Source organism: Tyto alba, unplaced genomic scaffold, assembly GCF_018691265.1.
Source record: "Tyto alba isolate M040663 unplaced genomic scaffold, T.alba_DEE_v4.0 Super-Scaffold_16, whole genome shotgun sequence".
Classification (NCBI taxonomy): Eukaryota; Metazoa; Chordata; class Aves; order Strigiformes; family Tytonidae; genus Tyto; species Tyto alba.
Genome location: NW_024881278.1, coordinates 31508064 through 31524510, shown reverse-complemented (window position 1 = coordinate 31524510; position 16447 = coordinate 31508064). Strand labels below are relative to the sequence as shown.

Sequence of the window (16447 nt, the reverse complement as noted above, 5' to 3'; positions counted from 1 at the left end):
ACCCGGTTTATCCAGTAAATAACCCTGCTGGCTGTTATGCCAACGGTCAGATCCAAGCTCACGGAGACCGCTGGCGAGAGGATGACTGTACTTTCTGCCAGTGCATCAACGGAGATCCCCACTGCGTTGCAACAGCCTGTGGGCAGAGCTGCCTAAATCCTGTTAAAGTCCCCGGGGAGTGCTGCCCAGTGTGTGAAGGTGAGACTGGTATTTCCTCTGTTATGCTTTGGTCTGTCGTGGCTGCTGCTTACCTGGTAATTCCTGGTTTACTTTAAAATGGTGGAGGATTGAAGTAGCTGTTACAGGATTGCATGTGGCTGAATAAACTAATGAGGGCAGAAAAATTAAGTGTGGTTTAACTACACCTGTATGTAGCGATGCCCAATACTCTTTTGGCCCAAAAGAATAAAGTAAGAGATTATTTAAGATCAGCATTGCTCGCTAATTTTACTCTTAGTTTTGCTTAAAGCTTATTAATAGGTATGGGAGAAGTTAGAAGATTGAAATGTTCATCGACTGGTATAACTGATAATTGGATTATTCCTGGTTGCTTATTCATCAGTGCCATTTAGTTACAACTAAAAATCTCTTTGCCCAATGCAGTTTGATATTGGACATAATTATTTCAGTGAAACTTACAAAGGATAATATCATCTGGGAGATAGATTAATTTTTACGGCTTAAAATGCAGTTTTCATTACCTTGTGGAAATACATATATCTTGTATAACTGAGTTTTTAACGTAACTGCACAGTAAGTGGTTGCCCAGCCTGGCCATGGAAATGTGAAGATTTGCAAACTGAGACATTAAAAAAAAAAAAAAAAAAGTAAAATTGTATATATGTATGTACATTCAGATTTGCTCTTTATGGAGTAGTTGTTCATCATGAAAAACACCAGATTGCTAAACTTAGAAATGGTTAAAATGGTTATTTGGGCCTGTCTTCATAACCGTCTTCATAGTGTACAAATGCTTGTGAGTGCTCAGTGAGCTACCACTTAACATTTTTTCCTGTTCCATCTCTGATAGAACAGTGAATTTTGTGTAACTGCATGTGTCTCAGCGCTCTTCTTGAGTTGCAGTATCCATCCAAGTTCACTAGGATACTTACTTTTTAGGTTAAATCTGAGAACCATAAAGATTTCTTACAGGTCCTCTTTCATTCCAAAATTCACATCAAAAATACAAAGAAGGTGTCTGATTGATAATGTATAAAAGCTGTTGGTGGACTGTAGAGAATTGCTGGTTGCACTGAATTCATTTTACAGTGATGAAACAGGTTAACTCTTTTAAGCCCCAGTGATCCCCTCGTGATGGATATCAGAGAGTACGTGCTGTCACCCCTTCTTATTTAGCATGTATGGGAGCAAGGTTGAGAAGGTGGTACAGAAAGAGAGAGGGGTTGATGAAAGTACTTTCAAGATGTTGAGGGTTTTTTTTTCCTCCAATTAGAGAAGGATAGACAAATGTGTTGTGTTTTCCTGTTCCAGACTGGGGAAAATGGATGAGAGATAATTGGATTAAATGCTTATCTATATCAGACCGAGATAATTATGATGAACCGTGGGAAGCAAACACAGGGTAGAGCGTAGGCTTCCACCGTTCATTACTGAAGGTTGCGACATAGCCAAGCTGGTGCTTCATTAACATACCTCACTAATGCCTCTACAGTGCTTTCAGGACACAAGTTGGCCCATCTGCACTAGTTTAGGTAATTCTGTGCTATAACATGTTTTTACTCTTAGAAGCAGAAGCAGCTAGCAACTGCTTAAGTCCCTAAAAGTTATTTTGTTTTCGTTGAAGGTGTGTAGTGTTAAATTATACTTACGATACAAATGATGTCAAATCAAAACTGATGCAATAGCACCATGGATTCGATATTTAAAATAGATTCTTGTGTCATCTTAATTATATTTTCTTAGAAAATAATCTGACTTGGTATTTTGCTTGCCATGTTAGCCGTTGTATGATGTACGTTTAATTGTAGTCATTTGGTTTTGAGTGTGTCATCAGGAGAAGAGTAACACCGAATGGTATTTTGAGGGACTTCTAAATTTTAAGCTTAAAAGCATCACATTTGACTTGGTGTTTCTTTGATAGCACATACTGCCAAGTAAACAACCAAAGGGTAATGAAGTTACATAAATGATGGAACCAGCAATTTTGGAGGAACCAACTCCAAAAATGGAAGTAGTTTTAGGTCATGCTAGGAGGGTGTTTGAGCATAATCAGATACCAGTGGTCAGAGGGTACCTGAAAACTCTCTGGAATCCTCTCTTCTTTCTTCCCTCCCTCACAACAAACAAGCCCAAACAAAACAGGTGATTATGCTTTGTAATGCCAAGTTACTTAATTTCAGAAATGTAGATTTGGGAATATTTCAAGGATCAGAAGTCTGGACTGTTAAAACTCAAGAGTCAGTTCGGATGCTAGAACCCAAGATATAAAAAATCAAGTTTGCACGAAGCAGCTTTGGATGACTTTATGAGAAATTTCTCAGTGTTTGAGACTTAACTGTTTACCTTACAATAATAAGAAATCAAAAAATCCCTGATAAATGAACCAGTCAAGGGTATCGATAAACTTCTTGGAGTTATATTTTAGGGCATTGAGCTAGCTCAAGGCTGCTATGCCTTGTGATTAGCAGTCTGAATAAAAATATTTATGTACATTAGAGAGCAAGGTGTTACCAGATTGGAAGTTTGTTAATTGAGGAGACCTGTGTGTCTTTCTGAATCTGCTAACATTTTTCTTTGAAAGCTCGCATTAAGAAAATCCCAAAACGTTAGAAAAAAAATAATAATCTGCTAGACATTGGCTGTCTGCATACTGTGTATTTTTAAATTATTTTTGAATAAAGTAAATGTTTGACCTGGTGGCAGCAGGGACTTGTGTATTAGCCATAGACTTATGGCCCACCTCCACGGTCAGGTAGCATCTTGTGTTTTAAACCTTAAATCTGGGATTAATAGTGTTTCTACTTGGAGTTTGATGCATGGGTAGAAAGAAGCGCTGTCTGCTTCCTTTGAAATACAGCTGTTGCTTGCTAACCCACTAGGCAAGAGGCTTCTTTAGATTTCTGTTCCCTGGTTTTCTCAGTAGGACTGAACTGGGGAAGTAAGTATGCTGTGGGAAGACAGGCCTTAGAAACATTGCTTTCATTGCACATCTGTCCTGAATTTTGGCTATATAGTTTTAATGACAGCAAGGTCATATCAGAAATGCTGTTTTGTTTCTGTCATCATCCAGCCCACTGACATTTCTGTTCTCTTAACCAGATGGGCTGCATGGGTTAGTGTTCCTTCCCCTCTTAAATCAGCTTCTCATTTGTTTTCCTGAGAGTCATTTCTGTTGATGAGGTTTTGCTCCCGATACTCCCTGCGTTGTCAGTGACCTGCAGGGGCGGTGGGATCGGGGAGAAGAAGGTCCTGGTTGGGAAGCTGGTTGACAAATCCATTCCTTTGATTTTAATGATACTCATGAAAAAGATGTGCAGTACATTTAGCGAAGATCTACAAGCAATAAAATACATTCCAGACACAGTTTTTCCTTAGAGGAATTAAAACCCATCAGTGTCAGTTCTATGATGCTCTTCTGCACACTACCCCATTAAATCTATGTATCTGTAGCTTCACCTTAATTTTGCAGTGTAATGTATGAGCAGAAGCGTTGACTAATGGAAGCTCAAATGTTACTACTTAACAGCTTAAACCCACCATCCTGTGCTCTCCAGTCCCTTCTCCTTTTTTCCCCCGTCCTTCTGCATCTCTTACCTCCTATTGTTTGGCAATGAAAACCAAAATCCTTATCTAGTGTGGACTAAGTTTTGGGATCACTGATGTTATATAGTATCGTATTTTCAACTATGCAAGTTATTCACGAAGTGGGTTCAAGAGAGAAAGCAGTATAACGTAGTGATATGGTCAATAAATGGGGAAAATTAATGTAAATTTAGTAGGTGATTTTGAGATAGCAGTTTACTAGTGATCGTAAGGATAAAAATGCCTCATTTTACACTTTTCTTTTGAATGACTTCCAGTTCTCACTGCCACTGTAAAATGTTCAATCCATAGAGAAAATACCATAGTGAAATAATGTTCTTTTTGTAGGTCAGTTTGAAATGACCATCTATAGTAATTCTGAAGTTGTGTTATACAGTTTCATCATGAGTATACTTTACTTTTCTGCTCGTACATGTATTGTATACTACATATCTTAATTCAGCTATAGCTCTTGCATTTTGCACCAACTACTTCACTTTTTGGGGGGACTAGTGCAGAATGTAAGAAACAATTATTTTTCTTTTAGAATCTTAACTGTGTTTCCGCTTTAAAGCAGGAAGACTGATGCCTGTTGAAATCTTTCTATTGTTTTTGTCAATTTAGTTGCTGACGGACCAGTTCAAGCCCCTATTTCCATTTTAAACTAGGAATCACATCGAGCATAATAAGGCGGAGACTTTATATGCTCATCACTATTTTTAAGTATGCATTTATTTCTCATCAGACTTCTGTTTACATGTAGAATAGAACCCACTTGCCAGCAGCCGGCTTCAATTGTGTGAACTTACTTTAAGCATGTCAGATACTAGCCCTTTAGTATGTGAAACAAAATATTTTGTCATAGATGTTTCTATCATTTATTTAGTTTTGAGTGTTGAGGGATAGAGTGGTTTGTGAGACATGAAACTGATAGACACATAATCAAACTTGCCTGTGCATCTGGCCTGGCTGCGGCTCATCTGGAGTAAATGGTTATTAGTATCAATCACTTTTAACTTTTCCCCTCTGTCTTTGATCTAAATGCTGCTACACTTACAGTTCTGCCAATTCAGTTATTTCCTGGCTGGTTTATAATCAGTTTCAATGAGGGAAATACCTTTTCCCCTAGATAAGTTTATATTCCTGCAGCTACATGTGGATAAAATTCTTCTTGGATTACATTTTCAAAAAATTTTGCAGTCAGAGATCAAGTATAATAATGTAGAAATTCTGTGAACACAGTTTCTTGAAATGTCAGCACGGTATGTTAGCACACAACTGTATTCAGCCTTTGAACAGAGTAAATTCAGACTAAACTAGAACATTCCTGCTCCCTCATGAAGAAAATCCTGGTGGTGTTACTACAGCGATGAGAAAACCGGAGTGCAAGAATTGTAGAGACAAACTATACAGACGTAGCTGTTCACAGCTTTCAAAATTAGAGATCAAGGAGTAGCAATTGTGAACTCTAATATTTCCATACAGACTTGATTTGTACCAGTTTTTCACAGTAAACCCTTTTTAATGCTTCTTCACATGCTGCTATACATATATCCCTAGTGTATGTCCTACAGGTGCGTATGTAGCCCACGCGTTACAGATTCCAGCCGAATTGGTTTGAAATATTTAATTTTCTGAATGCTTGTCTGGGGTTTGCTGGACCTGGATAAGAGGGTAACTATTCATTCTCCCTTCAACCCTTCCATACCTGAGTCTTGTCTACTGATGCTGTTGGTGGAAGGGGTGTGGGAGGGGAAGGGAGGAGCCCGAGATGCTTTACTGGAGCTCCCTGGGTAGATCGGTGGGGAGGAAGGGAGAGGAACCTGGGGTAGGTGTATGGGGTTGGGGTGTGTATGGGTGTCACATTCCAATGCAATGGGTTTGTATATGGATTTAGTCTTCAAATGTGTGGGCAGCCTTTCTTGAGTTGCATTGTAGCTAGTATCCACTAGTATCTGTGCTGGGTCTAGCTCAGTTTGATGTTTTCACTAGCTCAGATTGAAGCCTAATTTATTTTATCTACAGACAACAAAGCTAAAAAGGGCAGCCACTATCTCGGAGAGCAGAGTATGAATTTGTATGTTTGTTTTAAAGCAGAGAGTTGGCAGAAAGATGTTGACTAAATTCAACAAGGGAAAATACAATGCGCTACGTGTGGAGGAGAGTCTTCATGAATCCTGAACCAGAGTAATTGTTAAACAGCAGTTCTCTGGGAGAAGTCAGGTGATTAGGGGAGAAGAAAAAGTTGAATGTGGATTAACAGAGCATTGAGAAGGCAAACACTGTATAGAAATTATGATCAAGAGTACAATTTGCAAGACCTGAAATAATCCTTTTTGCTGTCTGTCCTAGGGATGGGTGTGTCCCTAGCTGAAATAGTAGGTCCTTGTTTCTTTTCTGGACATTGTTCCCCTGAAAAAGATGGAAGAAAGCTGGAAATCATCAGAAGGAAAGCTATAAGCACAGACCAAAATTTGCAAAACATGTCCTAGGAAGACAGACTGAATAAATTGGATTGGTTTAGCCTAAAGAGAAAATGATGAAGTTGGAATGAGAAAATATCACTCTTCAAGGGCATAAAAAGTTGTTGCAGAGAAAAAGATAGGACAAGAGAGAATGGAATTGAATTGCAAGAGGGAAGATGTGCTTTAGAGGAAGGCAGAAAGTTGATGAGGAAAACAGAATTTATCCTGTGGCATGTCGTGACTAAGATTGTCTTTTTGATGTGTTCAGGACATTGCAGTTTGTATCTTCAGCCTCAGTGAAAAGAGATTGGCTCGGGAAATTGTATACATAACCAAAAGCAGTAATAGTAGTTCACGTGTAGCTTTCCAGTGTTTATGCAAGTGTTAGCTGTGGCTCACCGATACATAGCTGGCGGCTGGGTTTTTTTAAGTAAACATCAAAGCGATCAAAGCCCTTTTGACCAGACAGTTTTGTTACAGTATGTCCACCCCTGTCATTTCTTGACAGTTTTCTGATGCAGCAATGCTTGTGGTTTGTGTAAGGGATGTATAGATAAAAGCCCAGGGTGTGAGCAGGGGGCTGGCTATTTAGAGGAAAGCGTTCCCGGAGCGTGGCAGGGAAGACAGAAAGCAATGGCCACCGACAAGGCGTGAGGCCAGGGCAGAGGCACACTGAGACAGTTCAGTGTGGAGGGGAAGACCTTGCTTCATCAGCCTCTCCCCAAACTCAAGTACTTCAGTTGCTGCAGTTTTTCAAGGCGGGCACCTCCTTTCACTGGTGAGAGCTGGGAAAAGCAGGCTCATCACGTTCTGTGGATCCAACACAAAGAATTAGTTTTAAGCTTCTGATCGATGCTTCTATATAGCTTCTATAGCTGCTGTAATGATAATAGTCATTTGGGATTTGCCTTTGTTTGTTTAATCTGTTATCTATTTAGCATGGTTTTTCTTTCTTTGCTTTCTAGGCTGTCTTCCTTAAGAGCCAAGGGTTAGATGATCATACTGGCCCTCTGTGCTTTCCACACAGTTTTAGAGCCAATGGCTTCTTGCAGCACAAGGAAATCTCAAAGAGAACCCATTTCTAGATTTATGAAAACAGACAGCTAGGCAGAGGTGAGAAAGTAATTTTTCAAGAGCCATAAGGGACTGCAAAATTTTGGTATATATTCTTTAAACTCAGCTTCGCAGGAGCCGGTCTGTGTACCTGTCCTGTCAGAAGCAACCAGATCCATTGGCAATCAGGCTGCTGTTAGTACTGCTGCTTGCTTCTCTGTTGGGCTAGCAGTTGTTTCTTTTCTAAACAAAATGGGTGTGGTTTAAGTAGCAATTCCATTTTTAATGAACTTTGCCCCCCAAAAAAGTAAATACTGGAGTTTAAAATAGCTATTTAGTGTCAATATATAATAGCATATGAATAACACCAAGCAAGCTACAGTGATAGAAATAACCATGCTTCCCTCAGGCCATCTGTATCCATGGACAGCCATCTGCAAATTGGAATAATACTTATGTTTGCAGAAAGTATTGGGTAGGATAGGATAGTATGAAAATACCTGATTTTTTTTTTTTTTTTTTTTTTTAACAAGATAATAAATACAAGTGCTCAGCACTGGCACTGATGCCAGAAATATCCCTTAGGAGTATCTGTGGTTGATTCTGTTCCCTCGCACCACCCAGAGGCTCAGGCTATTCATAGGGAAAGCTGCAGCCCGGTCTGCTGATACGCAGTAATTGGTTATCTCGCAGTACGTCCTTTTGCATGAGAGCCCTCAGGTACAGGTGGCAGGGTGCCAGCATAAGCTGTGAATGAGAAATTAAGTGTTAAACAAAATCCCTTCAGAGGATTTTCGTGAATAAGGCCCGCATTACTTTGCTGTCATTATGGCTGACACTTTATCTTCACAAAAAGAAATTAACATTTTCATCAATAAAGGGCTCCAAACTCTAGCTGAGATGTAATTCAGTTCAGTTCCTTTAGCGTGTCCAGCACTTCATTAAGTAAAAACAGGCAGCAGAGTCCAGTGAAAAGAAATTTGATTCATTCAGGATGAAGTCAGTGGTAGTGAGCAGTGTTCACCGGCGCGGGATTTGGGCCCAGAGATCTCCTTAGAGCGTGAAGTATAAGTTATTGTTCGGTAGCAGCGCTGTAGCTCTCAACCAGCCTTTTCATCAAAGTCAATTAAGGGATGCAAACGCCGTGCTGTAGAGAATTGGGCTTACGTTTGCCAGATCATGATTTAGTATAGCGGTTTTAGACAAGGCAGCTGAGCCAGTTGAACCACACCATCCAGGGTATAATGAAACCTACTGCCAATGAAAGTCTCTTCGAGTTTAAGAAAGTCAGAAAGACTATACTAGTATAAAATAACATCTTCCTAGTTTTCAGTGATTCATCATTAAGTTCAGTGGAAGACTACTGATAGGATAAATAGGCAAAGAATCCTAATGAATATATACATTAATGCAGCTAAATATATCTCACAAAGAACTTTATGGATTCTCTAATTAATTCTTTTCAGGGCCTATAGCATTCATAGATTTGCCCCAGATACACACTAATTTAGTGTGTTTGCTGTATCTTCACTTAGTAACGATAACTGAATGGCCTTCCTAATCTGTTTGGACATTTCTTGATAGGATTAATTGTTTCTGCTTTAATAAAGGTGGTTATTTCTTAGTGTCACTCCAACTGAAATTGACAAAAAAAGTCTTATCATTATTAAAATACATTTGAAGAGTATACATGCACGTTAAACCAAAAACTGGAAGAATTAATTACACGGACAAAAGTTTTTAACTTCACAACATGGAAGTGGATAGTTTGTGAGCATTTTGATTGCATCACTGTAAAAAAGAAACATCCGCCATGCAACTCTGGTTCATAGGAGGCTTCTTGACTTTGCAACAGTAAAAAATAGTCTTCAATTATAATAGTTACTTTCGAGGAAAAATACATATTTAAGTAGTTTCAGGTTGACAATATGAATAAAATTTGAAACAAAAGCCTGCCAAACTGAACTATGTGTTTGGAAGTATTAGTGAATATATTTTCAGAGTTATTTGTGACATTAGAAAATTATATCATCTTAAGTCCTTGCATAGATTTTATAAATAGTTATGTGATGCTGAATTGTTGAACCCTGATAGTTAACACAGATATCTAAACGCTGGGAAAAAAATTCCTGCAAGGCATTAGGTATTTGAAACCCAGGAAGGAATTTCTCTTGCCCAGGACTCAGGACTGATATTTTTCATGTAATGAACTGGAGGGGCGGGGAAGGCTGGAATGTGAACTATGAGGATGGAAAACATTTAGTCACTCTTGGAATGATATGAATGTTTTTACAGGAAGCTTAAGTAAACACACATGCTGCTGCTTAGTAGGCTGCAGTTAACTTTTTTGGACAGCAGACAAAATTCAAACAAGTATGCAGACTCGAATGAAAGGCTGTTGAGCAGCACACCCTTCAGGACCAGTTTTTAGCCAGTTACCACGTAAAGCAGTAAGTAAAAAGTTAGACTACTGTTCACTTTTTTTTTTTTTCTTCCTTCTTAATTTTTATAGGAAATGCTTGAATGCGCTGATGCTATATTTCTTCAAGTCAGTTGGGGCTGGTTTTGTAGTATTAGAATATCTTAATCCTTATAGAGGTATTTTGTGTTATCAAATACTACAGAAGAGGGAGCTATTTCACTTTCCCCAAACACAGGCATGTTCTTTATTATTGATGTTAGAGGTCTTGCTCCATGTGTAGAACATGATTTTGACTCATTTTTCCTTATTCCCCCAGAAGAGTTTTTCATTTCATGTTCCTGGTGAGATGTTGAGCTTTCTAGAATCCTCCTCTGTTGAGCTCATTCTTTGTACACGGCTAATAATTTTGCTAAATATCACAAGACCAATCACTGCAGAATCTAACTGTGCTATTTCATATGCTTTTTCTGGAGTTAAAAATCATTGTAAATTAAATGTATAATCTTCAAAGAGCTTTTTTTGGAATTTGTGGCTGAGCACAATAAGACTTTTATACAAAGTTTCTTATTGTTGTCCTTCTTAAAAAAAAAAAAACAAAAACAAAAACAAACAAAAAAAAACATAAACAAACAAACAACCCCCCCCTAGTTAATTTTGTTAAAAGCATTGGAATTATCAGTGGGCATAATTTGAAATTATTTTATTTGTTTTCCCATTTATACTGAAAAGGGGTTTTTTCGTGATCAGTACTGCTGGTCTGAAGGTTGGGAAAACATACACAGGGGTGCTCACAGGTAGATACAAAGCTTCCCTGTGCTAAACACTAAAAATGTGTGTCTGTGTTCTAGCCTTTTTAACTGTAAGCACAAGGACTCAATCTAATTTATCTGATTATTTTAGTTAAACTATAGACTGGTTCACGTTAACAAGATGAGAATATGAAAGAGGAGACTGAGGAGTTGTAGTGCTGAGCGGCGAAGCAGACAGTCCCACTTCTCATTCTACAGTTAGGACTACACAGTCTTCACATTTAAGTTTAGGATTAGTTTTAGGCCTGGTGGCTTCATTGTGCTGCATAATAGTTAGTTTGGTGTGTTTGAAAAGTTCATGTTTTACTGTTGGTATGATTTTGTACATTGAAATTATCTTGATTGTAATTTAGCCTTTCAAAAGTATAAATGCTTTTTTTGCAATTTTTTTTCAAATATTTTTCTTATACATGGGAAGAAATCGCTGGCAACTTTATCCTACAGTTGCATGAGTAATATTCTCCAAATAATTCCTCAGAATATCTTGACTAGAATGCACTGTGTTATATAGTAACTAAGAAAGCAAACATCTGAAACTGCTTTTAAGCACGCCAGTAATAATCAATATACAAATACTGAATAAATACAAATAAAATACAAAGTAGTATTTTTGTGGGTTCCAGGGACTTCTTTTTTTTTAATGTCTATTCATATAAAAATTGTTCACTTGGCAATTAATTTTTAAGGCCCGTGCTCCTAAATTCATTGTAAGAGATAGGTAGTTGTGCAGTAGTTTGCAGTCTTATAATGGATTTTATATAATCCATGGTCTTTTGGATATTCACAGGAGGATCTCAAAAGATAATTTTCAACCTTTATCTAGGGATATTTCTATAGAGCTTACAATTTTATAGTTTTGATGAAGAAATGTGTTTCTGTGATGGAGATTGAAACCTCTTTGTTAGTGTGAAGCTGGCTGGAAATGCTGTTTTTATATGAATACAGATAAATTTATATACAAAAATCAACCAAGGCAAGAAAAACATGCATGCATGCATACATAAATAAAACACTTGCAGCTCTGGGGTCCAAAATGTCCTCTGTTTACCAGTTTTTGTTTAATAGATATACGTGGACTGCTGTCAACCCACACTGTGTTGTGGTTTGTTATTATGGCATTTGCAGCTGATACTGTGGTATGTTGGGGACACTACACCAAACATCGGTAGGACTCACTAGCTTTCAAGCATACACATGTGGAGTAATACTGAGTAGAGCTGCACTGGGAGCACCAGGGAAGGAGATGAAGAGGAGAAGTCAGACCTCCTGTGTCTGGTTAGCTGGAGGAAGCATTGTGCTCGAATCAAAGGAACTGAACCCCAGTGTTTGATGCATGCTTTTGTCATACTTTTACAGCAAGGAAAAATACAGTCATTTTATTATAATAAGGATAGTTTTTTACTTTCTGTATTGACAGGGCAACATTTACGAGAGGAATTAAAAACTGGAATGGCTGAGTAGTGTGAAATAAATGTCCCCTTACATTTCTAGTACTTTTGGGTCAAGATACACAATGGTCCAGATTTCTAACAGTCGATCAGAAGCAGCAATAGAAGTTCCCTATTTACTTTTAAATTCATTTGTGTTTAACAATGTTATATTTTACAATGTGCAGAAGAAAAAACTTAGAATGCAGTAGTTAATTCCCTACTTGAAACCAATTTTGTAAAAAACTGGAGTAGGTATTTCCCTCAGATGGTATTACTGAGAGTGTGAAACAAAACCTGGTTTGAGTTAAAATATTGCATTCTAAACAAAACAAAGCAAATAGCTTGTTTTAAGTGTTTTTCATGTAATAATAACAGCAATAATAATAATAATATCTTGCCAAGAGATTAAGCATGTATCAACTTAAAGGAGGACAAAAAATTAGACTGATTAAAGTTGGTTGTGGCTGTCACTAAGTAACGCTTCAGAGAGAATTACTGTTATAGCTGCCTGGAAGAAATTTTGCTTCTTGAATAAAAAGCTACTCTTTAAGTCATTAAATAGATTTCAGTGAGATGGTGTTAGGCAAACATGTACTTCTATTGCGGAAGGAAGGTAATCAGTACTTGGCAAAGGCATACAGAAATAATCAGAAATTGAAATGTTTATCTTAGGATTTCAGTTCCCTGATTAGAATCCATCAAGGATATTGCTGCTTTCACTGGAAATGTCTTGAGCTTATACGAAATTCATGGAGTCATGCAAGTTGGAAAGGACCAGCAGAGATTTTGTAGTCCTACCTCCTGCTCCAAGCAGGTCCGGTGACGGCAGGATCTCGGGGCCTTGTCCCAGTTAAGCTCTGAGTGTTCTGAAGGATGGGCATCCCACAGCCTCTCTAGGACCCTGTCGTAGTTTGACCACCCACGTGCTTGAACGGAAAGAACAAAATAACTTTTGCCAGCGTGTAGTTTCCCATACGTTCACACTTGTGTTCGTTGCCTCTCCTCCTAGCCTGGAGCGCCTCCAAGACGAGCCAAGCCCGGTCGTGTTGCAGCCGCGCAGCCGGTAGCGGTAGGCAGCAGTGGGATGCCCTCCTCCTGCTGAACAAGCCCTGCTCTCCCAGCCTCTCCTCACAGCCGCTCGCTCCGGCCCTGACCGCCTGCGCGGCCCCGTGCTGTGCTCGGGTGTGACTGCGCCCCTCTCCTACCCAGCTCCCCGAAGCCGGGCGCCTCTCCAGCTGTGGGCTCGCAGAAGGGCTGAAGAGAGGGGAAGCATCTCCTCCCCGCACCTGCAGGCTCTGCTCCTGCCGAGACGGGTCCCTCTTGTCCTTCCCACACCCAGAACGCGGTGCTCGGCGCTCTTGTAGTACGTGCGGCTTTGCAGCTGTACGGTTAAGTAGAATCCCTCTCCGCTTTCTGATATGAATTCAACGTCCAGAATTCAGAACAACTAAGGGTATGATAGGAAGACGGGTATAATTTTTCATTCTGGTACCAGTCTTAGGGAGGTTTTTTTCTTTTGTGGTTCTCTTTCAAATTAACTAAAGAATTATGTAAGTGAAATCCCCGAAGTTAGAAGGAAAAACTAACTCTTCAGTGAAAGTTCATTTTTTAACATTCAGACAAGCAGTAGACATCAACAAGATTGCGAGAAATTGTCTCTGATTTTTTTGTTTTGACTTTGTTTTTGTTGTGAGGGCTTCAGCAAGGAATGGTGAATTTTAGTTTTCTTATTGTTAACTTTCATGAATCAAACTGTGTAAAATAAAATTCTAATCCTAAGGAACTCCTTTTCCCCTGGTTTCACTGAAACATGGATGCATCATTTTGTCTCCATTTCTGAATACTTCAGCTGGGCATTATCTTAAGACTTAAGTATTCATCCAGCTATAAGAAGATCTGTATATGAGGCACAGTGCTAGACCAGATCAACGATCCCATGTTCTTGTGTGTGTGTGTATCTATATAGTATTTCACTTCTTTAACAAAAGAAAAATTCTACTCTTTGTAATACAAGCCTTGTCACATCACTCATAGGAGAAGTGGGAAGTCTCAAAAATCAGAAAACAGCAGAAAAGAAGGGCCTGGGGATTGGCTTTGTTCGTATCACAAAAGTATCCTGGGTAGAAGAATACCAGTGAAAATACGGTCTTATTCCACCTTGACAACTTTTTTTTTTTTTTTTTGACATCCAGTGTTTGTAATGGTATTGCTAATGCAGGCTCTGTAAGGACAAAGCCAGCTCCAGGCATTGCTTGGATGTCACCATCTTCCATTCTTTCCCCATAAATGCACAGTTTGATTTTAAGCTGGTATGAACAAATTCAGAGTTTTGATCACATATCATAGTATTTTTCAGTGGACCAGTCAAACTGTTAGCCCACCAGCAGCTGAAGTACCCACTGTGGATTTCAAAATTTTTGAAGTGTTTTTTAAGTAAATAGCAGTGTAAAAAAAAAAAAAAAGAATTCAAATATTTTAATCAACCTCACAGCAGACAAATTAATAATCGTGTGCACTAAAATTCAACATTGAAAGTATCAGGCTCAGACAGAGGATTTGGAAGTAAGACATTCTAATAGAAATCTGCATTTAACCTTATATATAAGCACTTGACAGCAGCAAAATCTGTGTTCTATTAAAAATTACACTGTTTTCATCCAGACTCTCTTCAATCCCCTTCTCTATTTTCTTCTTCTCTCTGTCTTTCTGTGGTATAGTTTTATTGTTGGTAAAGGACACAGACAGAAGCAGCACCCGTTTTTCCCACACATAGTCTGTGCATTTGTGCACTGGATCTTTCTTCCGACATTTCTACCAAGAGCAGCAGTGAAAGCCTAACTCAGATCATGCGGTGGTACATGCTTTTTCAAGCTTAGCTACTGCTTGCCTATTCAAATAGTCAGAAGCCTGGCAGAGCAGAGCTGGCTTTATTTGTTGAGTCTTGTCTAGTGAAGTGAAAAGGACTGAATTTTTTTTTTTTTTTTTTTTTTTTTTCTGGCTGCATTTTTGCACATGTGGGGGTAGGGAATGAAATTATTTCTTTTGTCCTCTGCTTGCAGCTCATTGAGAAGCAGGCATGCATATAAAATTACTGTATCTCAGGGCGTACCTTTAGGCACAGGAGGGAGAAAAAACAAATTTGTAAGCTTGTCTGGAAACACTGAGGATGCTGAGAGCAGACACAAAAGTGGGAGTTAACAGAATAATAAGACACAATAAATAGAGGACTAACAAAAACCTTTCAAATTAATATAATGACAGTTCAATTTTGTCCCTTGTAAGAAATACCACATTACTGGCTGTATTAAGGGGGCAAAAAATTGTTATGTCAGTGTGTCCAAGACACAAGAGCATCAGAACACAGAAGTATAGGTTTGAAAAGTTACCATGAAAAATATACAAGTACCCGCTGTTTTTTATCTAAACATTTAATGATACCTGCAATTAGAGAGAAGTTATCTTGAGAGGTAAATTTCAGTGATGGGGAGTGAAATGCAGTCCTGTTTCTCTCTGGGTTTACTTTACACCCAAGTGGATCAATTAATACTAACCTTCATCTCAGTTCTCAGTGAGTTTTTGTGGGTTTTTAACTATGTATTTTACCTAACTGTTCTGCAGTCAGATGGTAAAGCTACGGTCTCCTTCAGTTCTCCAGCTCGTGTTACTGTCTGTGAACTTTGGTTTGGGTAACATTAGTGACTTATATGATTTGTAGTGGTTTTAACTACCAGCGAGTATAAACATTACTGTGGCTTTTTTTGTCATTTGAACTGTAGGGTTTGGGCTGTCTGACCAGCAACCTGAACTTCAGGGTAACTTTTTATTAACCTGTAGCTTCAGGGTAACTCTTTTATTCTGGTCTTTTGCATGTTTATGGTATTTTGGTTAGAGAATGGAGTAGGTAGGGAAGGAAGTTTTCAGGATAGGCACCAGATGCTAAAAATCAGTTTGTGTGCAAAACTGGTTTATATACTCTGACTCCTAAACAGACAGAATTTATTAATGGAGTTTCTGGAATATATCATAGTGTTAATATATATCAATATGTTCTTGATTCCTAAACTAATGATTTGTTGAAGTTGCAAATGTTAAATATTAGACATGAATATGATTTAGTCAGTTTACTGAATGAACTTGAAAACAAATACAAAGAGTTTACTGAGATTAAAAGAAGTCTAGTTTGGGAATCCATGGACTCTAAAATACATTGCTCAGTATGGCTACTTTTCCATAGAACACGTGCAAAATCACAGGTATGAAATGAAGAATTCACATAAACTTACAAAATCTATCCTTTGACCTTCAGCCTAGTAATCTGTATTAAACTCTTTTAAAACTTTTTCATTTTTTTTCTTTTAAATTAGAAGAGATTTGAGGGGTCTACAGAGACACGGATGCCATTATACAAATTTCCAGCTTGTATTTGAACATAGCTGTTGGTGGTGTTTTATATACCTATAAAGTGTATAGCTACTTTTCCTACAAAGATTACATGAGCAACAGAAT

At 38.4% G+C, this 16447-nt stretch overlaps 1 protein-coding gene across 1 annotated transcript in view; it reads left to right on the top strand.

Moving 5' to 3' along the window:
* CRIM1 (cysteine rich transmembrane BMP regulator 1) overlaps positions 1–16447 on the top strand; it is a 196205-nt gene that overhangs the window by 135246 nt on the left and 44512 nt on the right. Inside the window, exon 7 of the mRNA XM_033011059.2 lies at positions 1–198. Coding sequence (XP_032866950.2) covers positions 1–198 — 198 coding nt within the window. The remainder of the gene's footprint in view (positions 199–16447) is intronic.